Source organism: Lynx rufus, unplaced genomic scaffold, assembly GCF_022079265.1.
Source record: "Lynx rufus isolate CCGP_SWC_20201006 ecotype Redwood Valley unplaced genomic scaffold, mLynRuf1.p SCAF_10, whole genome shotgun sequence".
NCBI classification, from domain to species: Eukaryota; Metazoa; Chordata; class Mammalia; order Carnivora; family Felidae; genus Lynx; species Lynx rufus.
The window spans coordinates 84029603-84053724 of NW_025814824.1; the positions used below are offsets into that span (position 1 = coordinate 84029603).

General features: G+C 37.1%; 1 protein-coding gene across 1 annotated transcript in view; it reads right to left on the reverse strand.

Annotated features, from left to right (window-relative positions):
* Positions 1-24122, reverse strand: part of SCAI (suppressor of cancer cell invasion) — a 151341-nt gene that overhangs the window by 36717 nt on the left and 90502 nt on the right. The window contains exons 4-14 of the mRNA XM_047069410.1: positions 20868-20963; positions 20251-20337; positions 19139-19237; positions 11802-11898; positions 10436-10534; positions 10134-10286; positions 7506-7607; positions 7151-7252; positions 6369-6447; positions 4375-4474; positions 2581-2662 (exon numbers count right to left, since the gene is read on the reverse strand). Coding sequence (XP_046925366.1) covers positions 2581-2662; positions 4375-4474; positions 6369-6447; positions 7151-7252; positions 7506-7607; positions 10134-10286; positions 10436-10534; positions 11802-11898; positions 19139-19237; positions 20251-20337; positions 20868-20963 — 1096 coding nt within the window. The remainder of the gene's footprint in view (positions 1-2580; positions 2663-4374; positions 4475-6368; positions 6448-7150; positions 7253-7505; positions 7608-10133; positions 10287-10435; positions 10535-11801; positions 11899-19138; positions 19238-20250; positions 20338-20867; positions 20964-24122) is intronic.

Sequence of the window (24122 nt, forward strand, 5' to 3'; positions counted from 1 at the left end):
CAGAATCACAGGAGCTGGGGCCCAGGTACAAATGGTTTCGAGAAGGACTCGAATGTTTCTGATACACAGAAAGAGTTGTGAGCGACAGTTTTAAGCTATATGCAGGAGCTTAATTCTCACAAAAATAAAAAAGTAATACTTAAATGAAGAAGTATACATGAAATGTTTGTATTTATATGAAAAAACATTAGCAAACATGCTCATGAAACATTCATATATGTGAAACATACACAGTAAAGTTGATCCTCAAGAAACAATGTATCAATCACACAGTTCTTTTTCACTACAAATATGTTAAATGGTAATTTAAGACTTTTCACACATGCTTTGTGGGAAAAGTAAATATCAGACACTTTCACATGTCAACACAGACGACTGCATACTTGATTTAGAGGTACCAAATAGTATTAATTTTTTTTTAATTTTTTTTTTTAACGTTTATTTATTTTTGAGATAGGGGGAGACAGCATGAACGGGGGAGGGTCAGAGAGAGAGGGAGACACAGAATCTGAAACAGGCTCCAGGCTCTGAGCTGTCAGCACAGAGCCTGACGCGGGGCTCAAACTCACGGACCGCGAGATCATGACCTGAGCCGAAGTCGGATGCTTAACCGACTGAGCCACCCAGGTGCCCCTAGTATTAATTTTTAAAAAGAACAAACTGGTCTTTGCCATGCTCTGACTTGCCTAATGCGTATGTAGATAAGTATGTTCTGGACAATTTAATTTTTTAAAGGAGTGACATTGCATGTGCCATCAAGAGCAAATGAATAAACAAGAAAAGCTTTCTATTAGTCCACTGTCATTCTGGGTATCAGAATATTGAAATCTCAAATTAAATCATGATATATAATTAGGGAAATACATTTCCAACTATGCACAACAGTGTTTTTAAAAATCAGCATTCAAGGGGCGCTTGGTGGCTCAGTCGATTAAGTGTCCGACTTTGGCTCAGGTGATCATCTCACGGTTCCTGAGTTCAAGCCCCACGTTGGGCTCTGTGCTGACAGTTCAGAGCCTGGAGCCTATTTAGGATTCTATGCCTCCCTTTCCCTGTCCCTCCCCCACTCATGATGTCTCTCTCTCTCTCTCTCTCTCTCTCTCTCTCAAAAATAAATAAGCATTAAAAAAAATAAAATAACAAAAAAATAAAAATCAGCATTCAATACCCATTCTGTACCCAAACAGCACTTTGGAAATAGCAGGCACATACAATGAATGATATTCTTGAGATTATAAAAGGGGGTATCAAATATCCAATCAAACTGAGGGAAATTAATAGATTGCTAAAATACTCTAAACGCATGCTAGATCATATTCAGTAATACACTGGACCTAGTACATCAACATATTGTCACATCATTAAACTGTAGCAAATGATTCCTTGTCATTGACAAGGTCACAGAATGCTTCCTTTGAATTCTGTCAAGGCACAAAACTCTTCTGGTTTTATAGATTTGAATGAGGTAGTCAATAAACCTTTTCTTTCCTTCAGCAGCTTCCCATCCCCTCAAAGATTAAAAGCAACAACACACACATGATTTAATCAAGTTGACAGCTAATTTTCCTAAACATCAAGAGTTGTGAAACTTGACAAAATGGGTAGCAGGATATATGCTGAAAAATGTAGGGTGGATTGGATACTCTTGAAATTCAGACACTAACTCTAAAAAGTGAAACTAAACATAAAAATTAGATAGAAAACATATGTTTGGAGTCATCTCTTGGCTAGCAGACATTTTTTCCCTCGTTCTCCTAAAATAAATCTAATATTTGCTTCTCTATCTAATTGTACGAACACCCACAACAGAAATAGTTTTAATTGGCAGATCTGTGTTCCTAGCATATTTTTGAACATATTGTTGACTAATGAAATATTCCAACCACATACAAAGGACTCTAAAGATTCTGTTTTCATTTTCCTGTAAATTACTGTAGTTTGAATTCTAATATCCAACTTTAAAGTGTTTCACTATGGACATTCTTTGTACAGTCATTGAAACCCATTGCTTCAAGAGCAAAATATAAAACCAGAAGTTTTTCACTTTAGTTCCCTGTTACTTATTTCAGCATTCAGGGCCATCTTTTTTTACTTAGTGTCACAAATTAAAAAAAAAAAAAGTGCATCTAAAACAATTTATGTTGATATTCAGACTGTGACTATGTAAGATGGAATAGAAATTTCATTTAAACTATAGCAGCTCAGTGTGGAAAAGGAGAAACGTTTGAAAACTAGAAAATAAAACTTTCCTATATACTCCTACTCCTATAAAAGAAAATTACTCTGGGTTATATAACAAAAATAAACCTCCCACCAGAGATCTTGGAAATCTTGAATTTTTTTTTCCTGCAGGAGGATTTATTATTTTCCACTGAGTGTCCATTCATGCGTTTTCTTCTTGTTTCTATTCATAGCACCAGATCCTGACTAGCATGCACAACCTCAAAAGAAAAGAAAGACTAAATACAAACTGCTAAAATGTAAAAAAATAAAGCAAAATAAAAAGGCACATGTTAAGACTGGTTACCTTGGAGTGGTGCCATAATGTCTAACATGCACAATGGTGCTGATGGAACTCACCTTGTATGCAACGCTGTTGGATGAATCCACGATAATAAACAGTGGCTTCCTTGTGAAAGGATAGAGGTCTCCAGGATGAAGGCTGGGAAAACAAAACAATGGTAACGATGAATAACTGTACAACTAAACTGGCCAAGTTTCAGAAATCTCATTCTTCAGTTTGGTCTGCTCACATCTCCTTTTCATCATGGCACTGAGCAAAAAACAAAGATTAACTCAGCAAGAGACAAAACACGTCTCTATTTACTGGGATAGACACGTTAGCAGTTTTATTTAGAAAAATGTTCAGAGATCATTATTATACAGGAATATTCAAGCTAAGAGAAGTCAACAGATATACAGATGGACAAAACATACAATAGGAAAATCCCACAAGTCAGCATTTAGGTGCTGGGTTAGTATTTAAAAGCTCCTTCTAAGAAAATGTTCTGAAAACAGGATGTACTAACACAACCAGATTTGTATTTCAATGTATTTATTTTAAAGATATTTAATATTTCAAGCTATATCTTAACATTGCAGTAATAAGCACAGGCTCTCCTTTTACTATTCTTTATGTTTCCTCTGTACCTCTGCATCAGAATCGGATGGGGTGCTTGTTAAACGTATAGATTCACTGGCCCACAGAAGACCTATGGCACCCAAAGGCTGAAGTCCCACAATATGCGTTTGGGAGCCAGTGCATAGGAAAAGATAACAATTTTGTGCATGCTCTCTTATCTGTAGCTTACTGGACAATGGGTGTATGTGTAAAAATATTAATGCAAATGTAAACATAAATATATAAAATGATGTGTCAATGAGTAACATCATCAAACCAATATGTTTCAAATGTAAGTTTTTCTTTGAAATAATACAGGTTTTTAAAAAAAGTTTATTTACTTTGAGGGAGAGAGAAACAGAGAGCTGGGGAGGGACAGAGAGAGAGAGAGAGAGAGAGAGAGAGAGAGAAGGAATTCTAAGCAAGCTCTACACTGTCAGTGTGGAGCCCGATGTGAGACTCGAACTCACGAACCGCTAGATCGCGACTTGAACCGAAATCGAGAGTCGGACACTTAACCGACTAAGTCACCCAGGTGCCCCAAACATAAGTTTTTCTAATATAAATCATCTACAACTAAGGTCAATGACAGCACGAACATATGGCTTGGAGGAATCTTAGTTACTATACACATAATTTGAAATATCTCCCTCTCCGTCTTCCCTTTCTCATTAATACGAACAGCTATAACATTTTTGTGTAAAATGCGATTAGAAATGCAGTTTCAGACAAGTCCAGTCTCCTTTGTAACAAGAAATTGCTATCTCTCAGCTAGAAAAATTCTAGAGCCAATAATTGCCCAAGCAGTGAATGTGTTGTACTTAGAAAAAGAGTGAACATTCATGGGTGAAATTTCTTTAAAATCATACACCTAAGTTCATTTATACTGTATCTAAACAACAGACTCTTATATTAAGAAAGCTTCTTGCATGGATGTTAACATGTATCATGTCTTGACATATTATTTATGTATATACGTAAAATTTCCTCCAACTTGAATGTTAATTTTGTTCACTGACATATCCCCATGACTGAATAGTGCCTGACATATAATACTGAATGAAAAATTTAAAAACAAAGAACAGCCAAAAATTCTAATTTCCTAGGATAGTCAGAGCCTGAAATATTGCTAGAACCCAAATACGTGTTATACTGAGGGAATATTTCTAGTACTAAAAAAAGTCCCCATTCACTTAATGTTTTCTACAACAGACGTTTACTTTTATAATAAGGAGAGACACCAGAATACATACCAGTGCATCTCCTTGTGGGACTGATTTCGTTTGTGGATGGCATCTCCATTTATAATATCCCGGTTACTATTAGTAAGTACTCCGCCAAAATCATAAGGACCTATAAAAACAAGGGAAGAATCCTAGACTTCAGCTGGAGAATAACATTGATCTGATGCTCAAAATTCAAAGGTCTTGTGTGAATCTCTGATTGATACAAGTGGAAGATAATCACAAAACATTTTAAACATTTTAAAATTTAACATCCTAGTTTAATGCAATATTTAAATGATTTCAGCATGTTGCCTGTTTCAACATTTAAAAAAATCATTTAATTATTTGTCAGTTCTTCAAACAGAAGATAATGAGAAACAAAACAAGAATCTACTGCACCCCCTCACTCTGGGTAGTAAAAAGGATGGAGGGCTGGGATGTTCAAAATGATCTTTACATTTCAAGCAAAATCAAAATCTCACATTCAACCAAATTATCTAAGTGAGAAAGTTGCAGAAAGAAGACCTAATAATTTCTTAAATATAATTTTAAGTGAGCCACCAATTATAAAATTTAGGGAAAAACTTTGAGTGGGACTTGAAAATTCTCATTGATAAACACTTCATTTTTAGAAAAGGAATGCCAAATTTCTGTGTGTGAAAAAATCTGTTATTATCACTATTATGTCAGCCACTGTACTTTCGGTTTTAAAGTTAGCCTTTCCTACTGATCACATTGGTTAGTTGAACTCTTGTCTAAATGGAACAGCTATGGGATGTTAGGAATCATCTCTCCCAAAGGACCATTTAGTTAGTACCTCTTGTACTTTAAAAAAAGGAAGAGGTCAATATGTTAAATGGGAGCTCAGAAAACCTGATTCAACAGTTTATGTTATAAAACATGGAAAAAGGGGCACTGTGGTGGTTCAGTCGGTTAAGTGTCCGACTCTTGGTTTTAGCTCAGGTCATGATCTCATAGTTTGTGAGCTCGAGCCCACAATGGGCTCTGTGTTGAGAGCGCAGAGCTTGCCTGCGATTCTCTCTCCTCTCCTCTCCCTGCTGCTCCCCTGCTCGCTCACTCTCTCTCTCAAAATAAATAAATAAACTTAAAAAAATTACAAAATTTCCATTTATTTAAAAATAAAATTACTAGCTTTATTATAAAAAACTTCAAAGTAGTTTATGATTGTGTGTAACTTTTAATGTTGTATTATATTTTGCCCCTTAAAAATCACTTCAATGAAAAGACATTGAGATTTATTTTGTTTTGTTTTCATTTTAACACTTTAAGAGGACCTGTACGTCATGCAAGGAAGATGGCAGGGACATGCATTGTATAAAGGAATGCAAATTTCAACAAACAGATGAAGAGGAAAATGTTAAGGATGTTAAGAAAAAAAAATTTTTTTTTGTCCAGACAAAGATCTAATTGCCTAATTTACATTCAAGTTACTCATCTATTCTGACCAATTTCATATATTCTGGACTCATATATTCTGAATAGTTTTAAAAAGTTTTCATTCTGAAATAGCATCCCAATATTCTTCAGGTTGAATCCATAAAACGAAATAAAGGACAGAAACAAAATCATGACAAGGACTTGAACTTTCACAGTTACAGCAATGCACTGATTTCTACAAAGACTTTCAGCCACAATGAAGCCGCTGACCAGATTCCCTGACACATTAACGGCCCAGAAAAATTCAATGATGTGAAGCAGAAAATTAGGCTCAGTTATTCCATACATATACAAATATATATGTGTCTTTGGCAAATTTGATAATGAGGCATGCATTTAGTATATGAATTGCTGATGATTCGTGGACTTCAAAGTATAATATTTCAGCAAATAAAATAGACTGGGGTATCTACAAGATTGTCAATTCAACAAAGAGACCAGGCTTTAAATCTGGAAGCCTCTCTGGAAAGCTTGGGATGGTCTGTGGGCTATGGGCCATCATCTTGTAGAAAATAAAGAGAATTCAAGCCCTGCTCACGACAGGGAGCATTCCTTTATTGTACCTTCACTATCAGAACGACCTGTGGGGAAAACGCCAGTGGCTGACAGGTAAATCAGAAGTACACTATTGGCAGGCAGCTCCTGAAATTAAAGAAAATCACATATACAAAACAAAAAACAGTTTTATTCAAAGTTCCTGACATTTTAAAGTTGCAGGGACAAGAACCTAATGTAAGGTATCACTGTCTTCTCCAAGAGGACAGTCACTCTTGCTGGTTTCAACTCATAACTGTTTATACAACAAAGAGTCAATATGAATCAATAATCTATAACTATTGCCCAAAGTTTTGAAGATATTTTCTGCCTTAAAAATTTCATCATTTAGAGAATGTTCTTGGCAAACCTTGAAATGGTGAAGTAAAGATCCTGACTATGGGTCTACAAGATAAACTCCTGCCCATGGCTTCCTCTACATAAACTTTGGGAGGAATTCACTACTTCTCATGGTTCTTTCAGATGACCACAGGGCTTCCCAGAGCTGCCTAAATACATAACATGCCTGTGCAATCTGACTGTTATATCTACACTAGGTTAGTAATAAAAACCTGGAGAAAGAAGAATGATAATTAATCAATACTCTCGTTAATTACTGGTAAGGAACATTCGTAACAACATAAGCAATTTCCATTCCTAAAATAGTTGTGATTAGGTATACTGAATGCAGATTTCATTTTCATATTTTATCTACATTCTTGACTCAAATATTCAAAGAAAAGAGTGACTCTCAGATTCTATTTAGGGCACACTTCCCCCCATACAATAAAAAGTATTGGATCATATATACCTTAAAAGATGCTGCTAAGAACGTGTAGAGTTGGCTGAAGGTTGGTTTGTAGAGCAGATACTTGTGGGGGTTTTCTCGTCTGGTAGGTTTATCAGCTGATTCCTATATTCACACACAGAAAACAAGACACATACAGGCTGATTTTGACAGATGAATTATCAATGCCTATTTTTACTATACTCTTCATCAAATATCTTTTTATTACTCCATGTTACTGTTATTGTGCTTATCTCTCCTGTGCCTCATCGAGAGAGTTCTTTATTCGCATGCATGGCATTTGTTGAATAACAGCATTCCATGAGGAGCAGAAGCAATGATGGTGTTACCAAAATTGCAAATGTGGAGAGAAGATCACCTGCATTCCTGGTTTATTCATCTGGGAAGCTAAATTCATTGGCTCCCTTTCCAGGGCTTGTAACATCCGGAACATGTCGACAGTCAGCTCACTAAACTTAACCTGCATGCAAAACAAACTTACCATTAATACAGTATACAGACCTAGAAGTCTCTGATCATAATATTACTCCTGACATTCATGTGTACTTAATGACACTGGGTAATTTATTCCCCAGTGTTTTATTATAAAAAATTTCAAAAGACAGAAAATTAAAAGAATTATATACATTGTATCATCTAAATTCTATACCATTAAAATTTTTTGTATTTGCTTTATCATGTATCTTTCCATTTATTTATATCTTTATCCATCAATTTCCTCGGGTATTTTTAAAAACATAAAAAGTAGTCATGTAAACAACAAGACCTATATTAGCATCCTTAAAAAAAATGCTAAAAAAACAAAAACAAAAACAACTTTTTTTGGCAAGGCAGCCTGCTGAAATATGGTTATGGCCCGTATTTCATAACCTCTTCAGTACATTTTGGCCTCATACAATGTTTAAGACCGCATCCTTTTCTGTTTTGAATAATACTTATATAGAACTTCAGGTAGGCAATGTTTATTATTACTATTATTATTATTATTAATCATGATTTATGCTTTAATCCCCATCATCTATTTCACCCTTCTCCCTACCCACCTCCCCTCTGGTAACCATCAGTTTCTTCTCTATAGTTAAGTGTCTTTTTTTTGGTTTGTCTCTCTCTCTTTTTTCCCTTTTATCATTTGTTTCGTTTCTTAAATTCCATATAAGAGTGAAATCAAATGGTATTTGTCTTTCCTTGACTTCCTTACTTCACTTAGCATTACACTCTCTAGCTCCATTCATGTTGTTGCAAATGGCAAGATTTCATTCTGTTTTAGGGGTGAAGAAAATTCCATTGTATATATATACCACCTCTTTTTTATACATTTATCTATTGATCAACACTTGGGCTGCTTCCACAGTGTGGCTATTGTAAATAAGGCTGCAAAAAATATAGGGGTGCATGTATCCCTTTGAAAATATGTTTTTGTATTCTTTGAGTAAATACCCAGTAATGCAATTACTGGACCATAGTGTAGTTCTATTTTGTAATTTTGTAAGGAACCTCCATACTGTTTTTCAAAGCGGCTGTACCAGTTTGCATTCCCAACAACAGTGCAAGAGGCTTCCTTTTTTTCCACATCCTTACCAACACCTGTGTCTTATGCTTTTGATTTTAGCCATTTTGATAGGTGTGAGGTGATATCTCATTGTAGTTTTTTTTTTTTTTAATTTTTTTTTTTTTCCAACGTTTATTTGTTTTTGGGACAGAGAGAGACAGAGCATGAACGGGGGAGGGGCAGAGAGAGAGGAAGACACAGAATCGGAAACAGGCTCCAGGCTCTGAGCCATCAGCCCAGAGCCTGACGCGGGGCTCGAACTCACGGACCGTGAGATCGTGACCTGGCTGAAGTCGGACGCTTAACCGACTGCGCCACCCAGGCGCCCCTCTCATTGTAGTTTTGATTTGCATTTCCCTGATGATGAGTGATGTTGAGAATCTTTTCATGTGTCTGTTGGCCATCTGTATGTCTTTGGAGAAATGTCTGTTCTGTCTTCTGCCCATAGGCAGGCAATGTTTTAATTTAAATTAAATTTGCAAACCAATGGCTTTTAACAGCTAAAACTGGAGAAATACTAGAAAAAGTTAACGGTAACAAAAATGAAAAGTGTAAGAGAAGGATACAAAATTAAAACTTGTGTAAATAATGCATACAGAAAAATGTATTCATTCAAAGCGCCTGTGTGGTTTAGTCGGTTAAGCGTCTGACTTTGGCTCAGGTGATGATCTCACGGTTCGTGAGTTCGAGCCCCGCATTGGGCTCTGTGCTGACAGCTCAGAGCCTGGAGCCTGCTTCAGATTCTGTGTCTCCCTCTCTCACTCTGCATCTCCCACACTCATGCTGTCTCTCAAGAACGAATAAACATTAAAAAAAAAAAATTAAAAAAAAAAAGAAAAATGTATTCACTTGACACTTTTCTGATATCCCATAATTTCCAGTAAATTTACATTTCTAGTACATTAAATCCTCATCATCATGGAATTATTCTGTCACCAAAAAAATCTGAAATTTGCTATGACAAATATGCTTAAAAATAATTCTTTTTTTTTTTTTGCCTGACCGTAAAAGTAATATACAGATTTAGAAAGTTGTAAAGAAGAAAATAAAAATTACTTATAATTCTGCTATTCAGAGATAAACCTTTTATGATAGTGGTAAATTTCTTCCTAGTCCTTTTGCCTGTGCATTTATGTATACAGACATTTTAACATATATGAAATAATTCTGTTTACATATCTCCATACCAAGTTTACTTTTACTCACTATATCATGACTATATCTTCCTCTGTGATTACAAATTCTTTCTAAACCTTTAAATGCCTGTAATACAGCCCATATGTGGACACTGTGTTATTTAATCAAACATTTCCTCACAAATGGATTTAGGATATTTACAAGGAAACAGTAATTACGTGATGTTAATCTGTAATTCTGTAATAATAAGCACTATTTTTTAAATTGAATTTTAAGCACAATTCCTTCACAATTCTTTACCTGGTTATTACAATTACCAATAATGAGCGCATCAGCCAGAGACAACTGTCCCACAATCATGCCCTGTTCCAGCAATGGTGCTCCTGTCTCCGCAAGGCGATTAGATGTGATAACAATGGTATTATCATCATTCAATACCATTACGGGGTCCGCCTGGAGAAAAAAAGGAGTAGTTGATGGCCAAGGCAAAACGTCAACATGATAAATTATTCCTTCTTATTGACATATACACACAATAAAAACATGCCACATAGGCATTTACTTCTCCATAATTATGACAATCTCTCTTGTCAAAAACTGACCTCAATGAAAGCTGCCACTTCTTGAAGCACCAAGTTCCATTCCACTTGATCTTCCGTATTAAAGCGGTGAGTATAATCTTCAATTTCATCTGACAATTCCTGATTTTAAATTTTTCACAAAGAAAAACAGTTATGGGGAAAATACACATATTTGCTATATTGTACCAAATTCTTGACAGAAATTGATATAGTTAAGCCTGATTATTATAAAAAAAAGAAACTTGATTATTATCAATATATGGTCCCAATTATAGCCCAAAATGAAGAAAACTACTTTATTTTGCTTTAAAATAAAAGACTCCAGAATGATACACATCAACAAGATCTTCATAAAGATCCAGAGCAACTCATATCTACTCAATTCTACATCAGCAATTAATTTATTGAAGGTAAAACCCCAAGCTTTTAATGCTTAAAAACAAAGACTGTCTAGATGATTTTCTTTGGATTCATATCATACTGTGTTTTGGAAACAGTCTTATTAGTAACTAGAGGTGGAGGAAGACAGAGAAGGACTTGTCAAAACTAACATGTGATACTTGAGTACCAAAATTTAAGAGGTATCTTGTGGAAACAGCTGGCTGACTGCAGAGTGCAACCAGAACGGCGTGTGAATAATTAGAGACATTAAGTGAACCCGCCTCTAATTTACCTGAGGTAACAAAGGACAGCGATGCAGACACAGTAAAAGGATGGAAAAACCCAAACTCATTCGCAATACCTTTGTAAAACATTAAATGTTTATTCTTGACCCAACCTTTCAATTATTTCCTCTTAAACCGGTTATTTTAACTTTTGTTTGCATTTTGCAACCATCCATTGATGTGTGGTGAGATGTAAAACACGCTTACGGGACAAAAACAAAGAATTAAGAGAAGTGTCTCTTGCTAGTGTGTATCTGAAATATGAAGAGGGCAGGAATATTCTTTTAGATTACCCTTGTCCGAAGTCACCACACTTTTGAATGTTTTAGATACAGATAGACTAAATTTAGATATGCTAAAATTATTTTTATCTTAAATCTATTTTTAAAAAAGCAAAATTATCCATACACAATTACAGAGTAGGACTTTAATAATTTTATTTATTTATTTTTAAAATAATGATTTCTTTTTATTTTATTTTGAGTGAGAGAAACAGAGTATACATGGGAAGTGCACATGAGCACGTGTGCACACACACGTGGGGGAGGGGTAGAGAGATAGACAATCCCAAGGAGGTACCACATTGTCAGTAAAGAACCTGATATAGGGCTTGAACTCCCAAACTGTGAGATCATGACCTGAGCCGAAATCAAGAGTCAGATGCTTAAATGACTGAGCCACCCAGGCACCCCAGGATTTTAATAATTTTAAAGTACATTTACCTTCACCAAATCCTTCACAACATCCATTTTGTTGAGAAGAAGACAAACTACAATAAATCTTGCATAGTATCGAAGCTTCTTAACGACCAACTCAGGTCTACGGCAGATAAATGGGAAATTACTCATTAGATTAAAAAAGAAAACATGCTCTTTGATTTTTCCAACTTTCTGACAGCTTTTAAACTTTTTTAGATCCTATTTTGCACAGTAACAAACATTTCTGCATATAGCCTACAGCTGCATTTAGCACATTTCTTACTCACAGATTCATTATGTTCATTCACAAATTCATTCATTGAACAAATACCCACTGAGAACTTAGATGCATCAAGCACCCTGGTTAAGTGCTAGAGAAATGATTAAATATAGACACAGCCTCTTCTTCATAGATCTCAGAGACAGGAAACTACCTAAAATGTACCTGAGACAGACAGACACTTAAAACACAGTGGAATAAGTACACTGAGAGGAGAAAGGATGCTATTTGAGCTCACAGAGAAGGCTTCCTAAAGAGAGCGATGTTTAAGGTGAGATGATAAAGAGTAGAAGATAACAGGCAGGAAAATACGAGGTGAAAAGAGTTCCAGGACAAACATTCTTTGTTTTGGAAACTTACTTTCTGATATTAATACAATCAAACCAGTTTTCCTAAGCTTACTGTCTGTATACCCTGTCTTTTTCTATTCCTTTACTTTCAAGTTCCTGTGACTTTTCACTTTGACCCATTTTCTCTTAATGTTTATTTATTTACTTTTGAGAGACAGAGAGAGACAGAGTGTGAGCAGGGGAGGGGCAAAGAGAGGGATACAGAATCCAAAGCAGGCTCCAGGCTCTAGGCTGTCAGTACAGAGCCTGATGTGGGGCTCGAACTCACAAACTGTGAGATGATGACCTTAGTAGAAACCAAGAGTCGAATGCTTAACTGACTGAGCCACCCAGATGCCCTGACCCATTTTTTGCAGACAACGTAGAGTTAGCTTTTTAATCCACTTTGACAGTGTCTGCCTCATAGACTCGGGTACTTGGACCATTTACATTTTATCTTACTGTTGCTTTGGCTAAGGGTTTGCATCTCTTACAGTGCTTTATGTTTTGTTTTGTTTTGTTTACAGAAAGAGAGCACAAGTGGGGGAGAGGGGCAAAGAGAAAGAGAGAGAGAGAGAGAGAGAGAGAGAGAGAGAGACAGGCTTAAGCACGCTGCCGGCTGAGCATGGAGGCTGGGGGTTAGATCCCACGACGCTGGGATCATGACCTGAGTCAAAAGTAAGTCAGATGCTAAACCAACTAAGCCACCCAGGTGCCTCTGTGCTGTTTTCTTTCTTTCTTTCTTTCTTTCTTTCTTTCTTTCTTTCTTTCTTTCTTTCTTTCTTTCTTTCTTTCTTTCTTTTATGTTTATTTATTTTTGAGAGAGAGAGAGAGAGACAGAGAGAGACAGAGTGTGAGCCAGGGAGGGGCAGAGAGAGAGGGAGACACAGAATCCAAAGCAGGATCCAGGCTCTGAGCTGTCAGCACAGAGCCCGACGCGGGGCTCGAACCCATGAACTGTGAGATCATGACCTGAGCCGAAGTCAGACGCTTAACCGACTGAGCCACCCAGGCACCCCATCTTTTTTTTTTTAATGTTTATTTATTTTTGGGAGTAACAGAGTAAAGCAGGGGAGGGGCAGAGAGAGAGGGAGACACCAAATCCAAAGCAGGCTCCAGGCTCTGAGCTGTCGACAAGGAGCCCGACACAGGGCTCGAACCCACCAACCGCGAGACCATGACCTGAGCTGAAGTCAGATGCTCAACTGACTGAGCCACCCTGTGCTGTTTGTTTTCCATTTGCCCCTTCTGCATCTGTGTTTTCTAGTGCTCTTTTCAGTTAATTATATTTTAGTATTCTACTTTATATATTCTATCAGTTTCTTACTTATACTTCTTCCTTATTATTCTTTTAGTGGTTGCTAGGAGTAGCAACCCATACTTTTAACTTATCAAAGGCTATTTACAATCAATATTGTAGCTCTTCACACCTGAACCTGTATACTCATCCCTATGAGGGATATCAAACCTGATATTTCTAATTTCCACAGCCTACATTACAATTATAATAACCCTACAACAGTATATTTTTTATAGATGTTTGACATTTTCCATAATAAAATTTTAAAAAATTCCTCTTTGACCCAGGAGTTATTTAGAAATATGTCTACTAATTGATAGATTTATTGATTTTTTAGACAACTATGTTGTCATTCTTAATTTTTCATGGCACTGCACCATGGTTAGATATCATACATTTGAAAATAATTGAAACCTGTTTTGTGTCAGGTATAAGTCAATTTCACAAAAGTCCCATATAAGCTTGAAAATTATGTGCATTTGCTTATTGTTGTAGGCAGTTTTAAGCACATTAGAACAAGTTTTTTTTTTGTTTTTTTTTGTTTTTTTTTCCAACGTTTATTTATTTTTGGGACAGAGAGAGACAGAGCATGAACGGGGGAGGGGCAGAGAGAGAGGGAGACACAGAATCGGAAGCAGGCTCCAGGCTCTGAGCTATCAGCCCAGAGCCCGATGCGGGGCTCGAACTCACGGACCGCGAGATCGTGACCTGGCTGAAGTCGGACGCTTAACCGACTGCGCCACCCAGGCGCCCCTAGAACAAGTTTTTAATTATGTTACATAAATCTCATTTCGTGTCTTCTGATTCATAAATATAGTACATTAAAAATCTCCTTATATATTGGACCATTTATCAATTTCTCCCAGAAAATAAGCTAATTTTTGTTATTTATTATAATGTTACATTACTGGGCATATAAAAAAGTTTAGAATTTATATATATATATATTTTTTTTTTTTTAAAGGTTTTTTTATCTTTGTTTTTGAGAGACAGAGTGTGAGCGGTGGAGGGGCAGAAAGAGAGGGATACACAGAATCTGAAGCAGGCTCCAGGCTCTGAGCTGTCAGCACAGAGCCCAACGCAGGGCTCAAACTCACGAACCGCATGTTCATGACCTGAACGGAAGTCAGATGCTCAACTGACTGAGCCACCCAGGTGCCCCATAGAATTTTTATATTTTTTGAGTTGTTCCTTTTACCATTATGAAATAAACCTCTATCCTTAATAATGCTCTCTTGCCTTAAATACAGTGGCATTTCGGGATGCCTAGGTAGCTCAGTTGAGCATCTGTCTCTTGATTTCAACTCGTGTCATGATTTCACGGATTGTTCATGGTTCGTACCCCGTGTGGGGCTCCGCGCTGATGATGTGGAGGCTGCTTGGAATTCTCTCTCTCTCTCTTTCTCTCTGACCCTCCCCTACTCACTCTCTCTCTCAAAATAATAAGTAAACTTAAATATATCTCTATCTATCTATCTATCTCTCTCTCTCTCTATCTATCTATCGTGGCATTTCTTCCCTTGGTATCTACTTTATCTTTTTCTGTGTACCTTGTATCTCTGGAAAATCTTTTGTAAACACTAGATTACTGGATTTTCTTTTAAAAGGCATACTCATGAGGGGGTGGTGGGAGGAGAAAAAAAGGCATACTGATAATCTCTGACTTCTACCTAGGAAGTTTAGACCACTTTCACTTACTATGATTACCAGTGTACTTGGATTTATTCCTACTTTGTTTTTTGTGTTAACTATACTTTTTTTTTTTTAGTACACATTCCTTCCCTAACTTTTATTGTAATGATCATAATTTTATTATTCACTTTCCTCCCCCTTTTACCTGTTTAGAAATTACACATTCTCCTTATGTTATTTAAAAATATTTTTCTTACTATTTTAAAAAGCAAACTTTACTTACTCTAAGCTTCTTCTGAACAATAAATGGATCTTATTGGTATGATTTAATTCTTGACTTTCTTTCTTCTTTCATGTTATTATTATCCAGAATTTGGCCCCGTTTTATCTTGATAACCTCAATTAGCCATCCTTAAAGTTACTGTCTTATGAAGTCCGTGATTTTTAGGAAACAAAGGGATAAATTTTTCTTACCAATCCTTATATATCACCCCTTCCTTCCGGTTTCAATTTTCCTCTTCCTAAAGAAAACCTTACTAGCTCTTTCACATCACCAAAACCAAACACTCTCTTGTAAGGTTGTCACAGCACTGGTCACAGGGTTGATAATCTGAGGATTCTCCTTACTTTCTTGACAGCTAAACTGTCCATTTAAAAGGACAGGTGAGGGGCGCCTGGGTGGCTCAGTCGGTTGGGCGTCCGACTTCGGCTCAGGTCATGATCTCGCGGTCTGTGAGTTCGAGCCCCGCATCAGGATCTGGGCTGACGGCTCAGAGCCTGGAGCCTTTTTTAGATTCTGTGTCTCCCTCTCTCTCTGACCCTCCCCTGCTCATGCTCTGTCTCTCTGTCTCAAAAATAAATAAATGTAAAAATAATAATAATAATAAAATAAAAGGACAGGGGATCTGTTCAGTCAGCATCTCTAGGTGTTTGGGGAACAGTATTTTAGATTATCCAGCCTGCCACATTGTCAGAAGTGGAATTCAAAACAGGAGGAAAATTTGTAGGAGGAAAATTTGTAGGATGATGTCAATTCACAGTTGAAATACTAATAAGACAATTCCTTTAATGTTTTGCTAAAATAAAATAGGTTCTATGAATCTATATCATAGATGATACAACTATGTAATGCAGATTACACAAACATACTGAACCAGGGATTAGCAAAGTTTTGTAAATGGCCAGACAGTAAATGTTTTAGGCTCTGCAGGCCCATATGGCATCTGTAGCATATTTTTCTGTTTTCGTAACACTTTAAAAATATAAAAAGGATTCTAAGCTACCAGACAGTTCAGAAACAGGCCACAGCGTGCCAACCCCTGTATTAAATAAACATACAGAAGTAGGTGGATGTATTCTATTTTGGAAACCACTGTGTTGGACTGCAGCAAAGCACAGATAAAAAAGTCAGTGCTGTCCACTTTATACACACGAGAGGCTGTCCCAGGCAGGCCCACAGCCCACTGCCTGATAACACATGAAACTGTAGAAGAAAAAAATCATCCAATGAATCACACTGGAAAGGTCCATCTCACATCCTCCCAATAAACACTACTAGGAAGCGCCAAGGTTCTCAAGTTTAGATTCACGTTTCCCACAACGTAAAACTTCCAACACTGTCACCGCTGAAGTTGACATCACGATCTTTTGACAAAGTTATTCTGGCACTCCAGAACTGTAGCTCTGTCCAGCCTGCCAGGCCCACTAGTTCTAAAACACTGACTCTTTATATGTTTGCCTGAGACACTATTTTCCGAGGTGGCTAACTGCAATGTGTCCCCAGGCTTCTGGGTACTCAGAAACTTCACCATCCCCACATCTAACTCCGACCAGGTTGAGCCTTAGCCATTTGCAATACTAGTCAGGGTTTGTGGCTCCTAGGACAAGTGATTATGTGGCAACGTCTCCTCTGCTAAATAGGACGGGCCCTTGGAATGAGCATTTGTTTATGCTTAGTGACAGGCAGTCACTTTGGTGACTGCTGAAATGTACCATGATTTCTGGCTTTAACACAGTCCTTAGGTACTGAGACAGTGCAGAGAGCAGTTGCCCTTTGAGGAGAGATTTTTGCTTTTAAAGCAATTGTGAAATTGTGCAATACTGTTACTTCTTAGTTTTAATCAACCAGCTGTTGATTTTAGCAGCTGTCACTAATAGCTACCCTGTCTCCCTGCTCTGTATGAACTAAGAAACAAACAACCCTACCAACTGAGTAAAGTCCTTCCTAAGGTACAGCGAACAAGGGCAAGATTTTGCACACAGGATTGTCCTTTGATTCTAATTTAGTGGCCTAAGGCAAGAGATTTTGTCATCCTGGTTCCAAATAATCCTGCCTCTGTTCATCTGCCTTGCTCTAGGAGGCAGCACAGGAAAACCATTCATATGTGGCATTTGCTATTAGGACAGAAAGTGATTTTCATAAATGAAACTGCTGGATTTGAAGCCAAGGGGCCCAAGGCCAATTTCCCTTTGAGTGAATTAGAAAATGCAGAAATGTGAATTATACAAGGTGTTTCACTGTTGCTTAAAATAGTTCTTTCCTTATATGTCTTTTTCATACTGAGAAGATATCATATAGCCCTTCTGTGTATTTTTAGAAGTAAAACTTATCTCACCAAGAATTCAGACAAATTGTACAACATGAATAGAAAGAAAGCGGGTGGGAGTCTGACGAAATGTAACTGTAGTGAAAATATGTGAAGGAAACCATAAGAAAATCTGAAGGAGAGGTGACTAACGGATCTTCTGATGGAAGAGTGAAGCACGGTGACGACTTCGGGGGGAAATGGAGTGTGTGCCTTTCTTGTATCAAGCAACCTCCTCTGGACAAGCCTGAACAGGATCTGCTAGGGAATGAAGGGGATTTACAAGAGTGGGGCTTTCCAAAACATGTTGCTGTTTAGCTGGAAGGCTTATGATAGCCAAACCACAAAGTGTTCTCTAGAAAAATATGTCAAAATTATGTTCTCTTCTACTGCTAAGAGAATATAATCTTTTCACTGTATAACAACTGTGAGTTCTGTTGCCGGTAGTAGGGAGAACATTCAGATCTACTACGCCTGAACTTTCTCTTCTAACAATTCCGGGAATACGAGTCACAAAGGTTCTCCAGCAGAACCCTGACTTGTTCAGCAATTCCGTCTTCATCTGGAATTAACATCACAGTCTACCTGGGCCCCAAATATGTCTGTAACTCCCATGAGAAGATAATCCTCTGAAAGGAAAAGAGAACACCTGTATACCTTCTTTTCTTTCTTCTTCTCCCACCCAAGCATCTACCACACTGCCAGATATGTAAGTGCTCAATAGATTATTATTTGGAATGAATGATTTCTATCTGATTTTTTTTTCCTACAGCTATGCAACTGTAACATAACGGGTTTATCAAATACAATGTAAACTGCACCGGCAGCCTTTTCTTTAGTCCCACGGACAGCTGTCAACAGGCTTCTGAATGCGTATGAATTCAAATTACCCAGGCTAAAAAGGACAAAGGTTATCAGCGAAGCCTCACTTTGGAGTTGTTTCTTTTCTATGAGAATTTGTGTGGCCTTAATCTTTCATATAGAAACAATCAACCCCTTCTTTGTGCTCTGACTCCACTCAGGTACTGTGACATCTGCTAAACATATAACATTTATTGCTTTTAGGTAACATACCTCTGTATGCTTACGAAGGCCTAGTACATTGTAAGGCACTCAATAAAGCCCATTCAAGTGAATAAAAGTTATAAACAAATGTGTGTTTCTCTGCATAATTTCCACACAGACTAAAAATTCTGAGTGTTTTATCTCTTTCTAAAAACATAGTAGGGGCGTACCTGTCCTCTTTATTGACTTGAGAATAATATGATCTCTGTCTGATTGCCGAATAGAAGGAGAAAGCCTCATTCAGATAGCTGGTCTCAGATGTGCGTAGGCTATGGAAAAAAAAATGTTCATATTTGACAGTGTCTCAAACCATTTATGATGAATACTTGTTTCATTCCTCTGCTATTCCTCTACACGAGGGGATGGGAATGACTAAACTAAATTTGAATCAGCAAAGCAATCATCACATCACCCTTACAATGTGTAAAAATAATGGTAATTAAAAAAAAAAAAATACCTCCCCACTGCTCCCAAGCCTTTTTTGATGGCAATCCAAAGTACATATTATTTTCGTTCTTTGAAGGGATTCTCCAAACAGCATTCCACCCAGTTACATCTTTCATGACCTTCCCCAAATCCATACACAGTCATTTGTCCTTTGGTTCATTTCTTCAGTTTTTTTTCTCACAGGACTCAGAAATGCGCTAATCAATGTGAACCTTCAGAGGGCGATGTATTCAGTTCTCTAACATCTTTAGTTTTACAAGGGACTTCTTAAGAAAATATTCTACCCGAAAGAGTGATTTTAACAGGGGAATGATGGATGGTATCTCAAAAGACAGGAAGAGGAAGAAGTTCTATATAGTCCAAGCTTTTTATGGTATAACTGATATTACTTTCTGAGACCTAGATTCCTAAAAGGAATGCTCTTCCTTGCTTGACTCATCACTAAGGATATAATCAAAATTATCTTTATCTGCTTCACAAAACCTTTTAGATATATCTTACAAGTGTGAGTTTTAAAGTATTCCCCCCAAAACCACTCATTCAAACATACAAGTTATGTATTAAGATTTAAGTGAAGCGTTTATCTAAAATGGAGATCATAATCATTTAAGTTATAAATGCGTCTGCCCAAATAAACTGTTTGGAAGGTAAGCCTTTTAAGCAAATAATGTTACTTGGATTATGGAAGATCATTTCATAAGACTGTTTTGATTACTATGATCTGGGGTTTCATTTGTACCTCCTTAGTTTTCCCTCCTACCAAGTAAGTATACTTCTGCATGCTGTGTTTAAACCAGGATAACGCTTTATTTTTTTCCATATGCAATTCACTTACTAATAATGGTAGTATAGCTGCCCAATCTTAGAAGCAATTTCCCCTATTTGCCACCGCTTCAAGCCATACCGATTATCCAAGACTTGTCTGTTTTACATAGGAGATAAGAAAATAGAAATAAGAGACTATAAATTCCAAAAATAACCAAATCTGTAAATTTAATAGGATAAAATACCACCCAATTCAGAATTCAAATTCATGAATTTTTCATGAGATTTCAACATCATCATTCAATTAAATTCAAAAAGCAGTATTAAATGTCTATTTAAAGTAAGTTGAAATATGAAAAGAAACCGTTCTGAGCTAAGCTCATGAAAATTAAAAGCAACACCCCCAAATAGCTTTGACCAATAAACAATGCCTACATTAGAATGAAACCATGAATCAGCCTACCTATGTCACAGTTAATCTGAACCATTTCAGATATGACACTGTCTTTAAAAATCAGATGAGAACATTACATTTTAAAACCTTAAATAAAAAGGAAAAAAATCAATTCATTTTCATTTGCATCATGAAGAGGAAATATATTAAAATGCACCAAGAGATAAAAAGGTCAAAAGTGGGACTAATATAAAATGGACCTTCACTCTCCTGTAACTATAAAATTCCTTTACCGATGCTGCTGCTGGAACTTCCAGAGTTTGGTGTAAACATCAAAAGTTCTTCCAAAATAGGACTGCCACTGCTTCTGCCCATATTGTGGCAAATCTCTGTAATACAAACAAACATGTATTAAATCAATTTCTTATGCTATTTGGAAATTAGGTCTTGTGATGGTACAAACTGGATATATTTAAAACATTTGCATTCAGGCTTTCTTTTACTTAAGTTTATTCATCATTGAGAGACAGAGACAGAGACGGAGCACAAGCAGGGGAGGGTCAGAGAGAGGGAGACACAGAATCTGAAGCAGATTCCAGGCTCCAAGCTCTGACCTGTCAGCACAGAACCCGACGTGGAGCTTGAACCCGCAAAGCGTGAGATCATGACCTGAGCCAAAGTCGGACACTCACCCAACTGAGCCACCCAGGCACCCCCAGTCTTTCTTTTAAAAAAAAGTAACAATTTTGGGAGTGGAAATGGTTCTATAACAAGAGCTCAGGACGTGTTCTTTCCTATTCTTCCCTCCTACCTCTGTTCATCCTTAGTCTCCTTTGTAGATGCCTGTTCCACGAGGTTTCTAGCACTCTCTTCCCTCTCCCTGGCTGATATTATTCACAGTCACTTATAGACTGATAATTCCAAATGTTTATTATCTTCATAGAAGAACTCAGCACTTTGAAAAACACTCCACTATCTAGAAGTGGATGTGCAGGTGGTATAGTTGTCCTCAATTCTTCTATCCTCTCCCTATGGGTGACATTATACATCCCTGTTCTTGGCCCTGGTGACTCACCGTCCACCCCTTAGAGAAAAACTCTTCCCTGTGATAAGGAATATGGGCCTGGCCTTAAGACTTGCTTTGGCCAGTGAAATACAATGGCAAGTTACCCACACCATGTCTGAGAAGATGACGTAAGAGATACTACATAGTTCAGCATTTTTACTTCCCAACAACCTAAGACCAAGATAGGGCTGTTCCTCAGCCTGGAACACAGAGTAAGACACACTTAATGGAGCCTCAGAACTGAAGACATCTTATAGCTAACATGGGAGCTAGAAATAAGTCTCTACTGTACTAACGCACTAAAATGTTGAAGTTGTTACGGCAGCCTTATTGAGAAAAAGCCGGTACAGAAATGGATACCAGGAATGGGCTATTTCCATAACAAATACACAACATATGTAACACTGGCATTGGAATTTAGCAGCACCAAACCGTTACTGAAGGCTGGAAAATGATGACACATAGAATACAGCGGCAAAACAGCATCTGCCTGCAATCACTTGGAAAGGAGATGAAGTGACTAACGAACTTTCGGATTTATACAAAGAAACCGGGAAAAGTATGTTACTAGCCCTGGATGCTATTAGCTGCACTTAACAAAACATGAGAAAGATGAACTCAGAAAAGAACTAGCTACAAGCAGGGTTGAAAGGAAAAGGGATAGCCCACGAGTTCCAGAACTTTCAGAATTGAAAGATAACAACAATTTCTAATGCATACAAGTAAAAGATACAATTGAGAGATGCTGGCTATAAATGCCACTTACAACTGAGTCTCACTCTCAGGGCAAAATCTCTTCATTAAAGCCCAAGAATAAATCCATGAGGGATACCTGGGTGGTTCAGTCTGTTAAGCCTCCTACTTCAGCTCAGGGCATGATCTCACAGTTCGTGGGTTCGAGCCCCACGTCAGACTCTGTGCTGACAGCTCAGAGCCTGGATCCTGCTTCAGAGTCTGTGCCTCCCTCTCTCTCCCTGCCCCTCCCCAACTCACGCTCTGTCTCTCAAAAATGAACAAACATTAAAAAAATTTTTAATTAAAAATGTCATTTTTTTAATTAAAAAAATAAATCATTTGACTTGACTAATATGACAGAACTAGAATTGCAGTCATCAATTTTCCCTTATTCTTGAGACTCGACTCTATTCTATTGGTTTTTCTATTTCCTTATTAACATTCTGTTAATTATTACAGCTTTATAAAAAGTGTGGCATCTTTCTTCTTTTTAAGGAACACCACGGCTGTTCTTGATTCCCTGTACTTGCCCATGACCTTTAACATTAGCTTATGAAAGTTCTACCAAAAAAAAAAAAAAAAGTCCTAATGGGTTCTAATGAGACCTCAATGAATCTAGACATCCATTTGGAGAAATGCCATATTAAAAATAATTTTTAGTGTTGGGGCACCCAGGTGGCTCAGTCGGTTAAGCATCTGACTCTTGATTTCCACTCAGGTTACGATCTCACGTGCGGAGCCTACTTGGGATTTTCTCTCTCTTTCCCTCTCACCCTGCCCCTCCCTTGCTCACACTTGCACTCTCTCTCAAAATAAATAAATAAACATTAAAAAAAAATAACACAATTAAAAGAAGTAACTTTTAGTGTCAGTAGTATCTCTTTCCATTTATGTTGAAAATAATCACTAAATTTTACAATGCTTTGCACAAAGGTCTAATATTTAGTTCACATTACTACAATGTCTCATATTTTTATTGATTTGTGAAAACTATCTGTATTTTTTATGTCTTTAAATTATTTTTTGATGGTGGAAAGTTTCAGACATATACAAAAATAGAGAATAGTACAATGAATCCCCATATACCATCCCAAGCTTCAGAGATAATAAATTTGGGGCTGATCCCTTCTACCTGCGGTTGTCAGATAAAGTGTTTTTGTTTGGGGGCCCTCCACTCCTTTTCATTAATCTACCTGTCTGTGGTAATATAACTTTGTCTAAATCAATACCCCTCTGATCACCACTAGCACTATTTTCAATTAAGAAAAGGGCAGGCTATATTTTAGAATGATCCCTATAATCCAAATGTCTACTAAAATACTTAAAATAGAGAAACACTGAAATGTCCCATAGTAAAAGGAGAGACTTTTAAATACAAATTCTCTCATTTAACCTAAGTTCAACTTGTATAAAAAAAATCCTTTATTATTATTTTTTTAATGTTTATTATTTTTTTGAGAGAGAGCAAGTGAGCGAGCAGGGGAGGGGCAGAGAGAGGAGAGAGAGAGAGAGAGAGAGAGAGAGAGAATCCCAAGCAGTCTCCGTGCTGTGAGCACAGAGCCCAACACAGGGCTCAGTCTCACAAATCGTGAGATCATGACTGGGGCTTTAATCAAGAATGCAACGCTCAACTGACTGAGCCACTCAGGCATCCCAGAAACCCTTTATTTATCTCACATAAGTAAGTAAGCTGAATGTTCTTGGTAAACTATACTAAAATATAGAAATTTGAGGTAGTATTTTATTG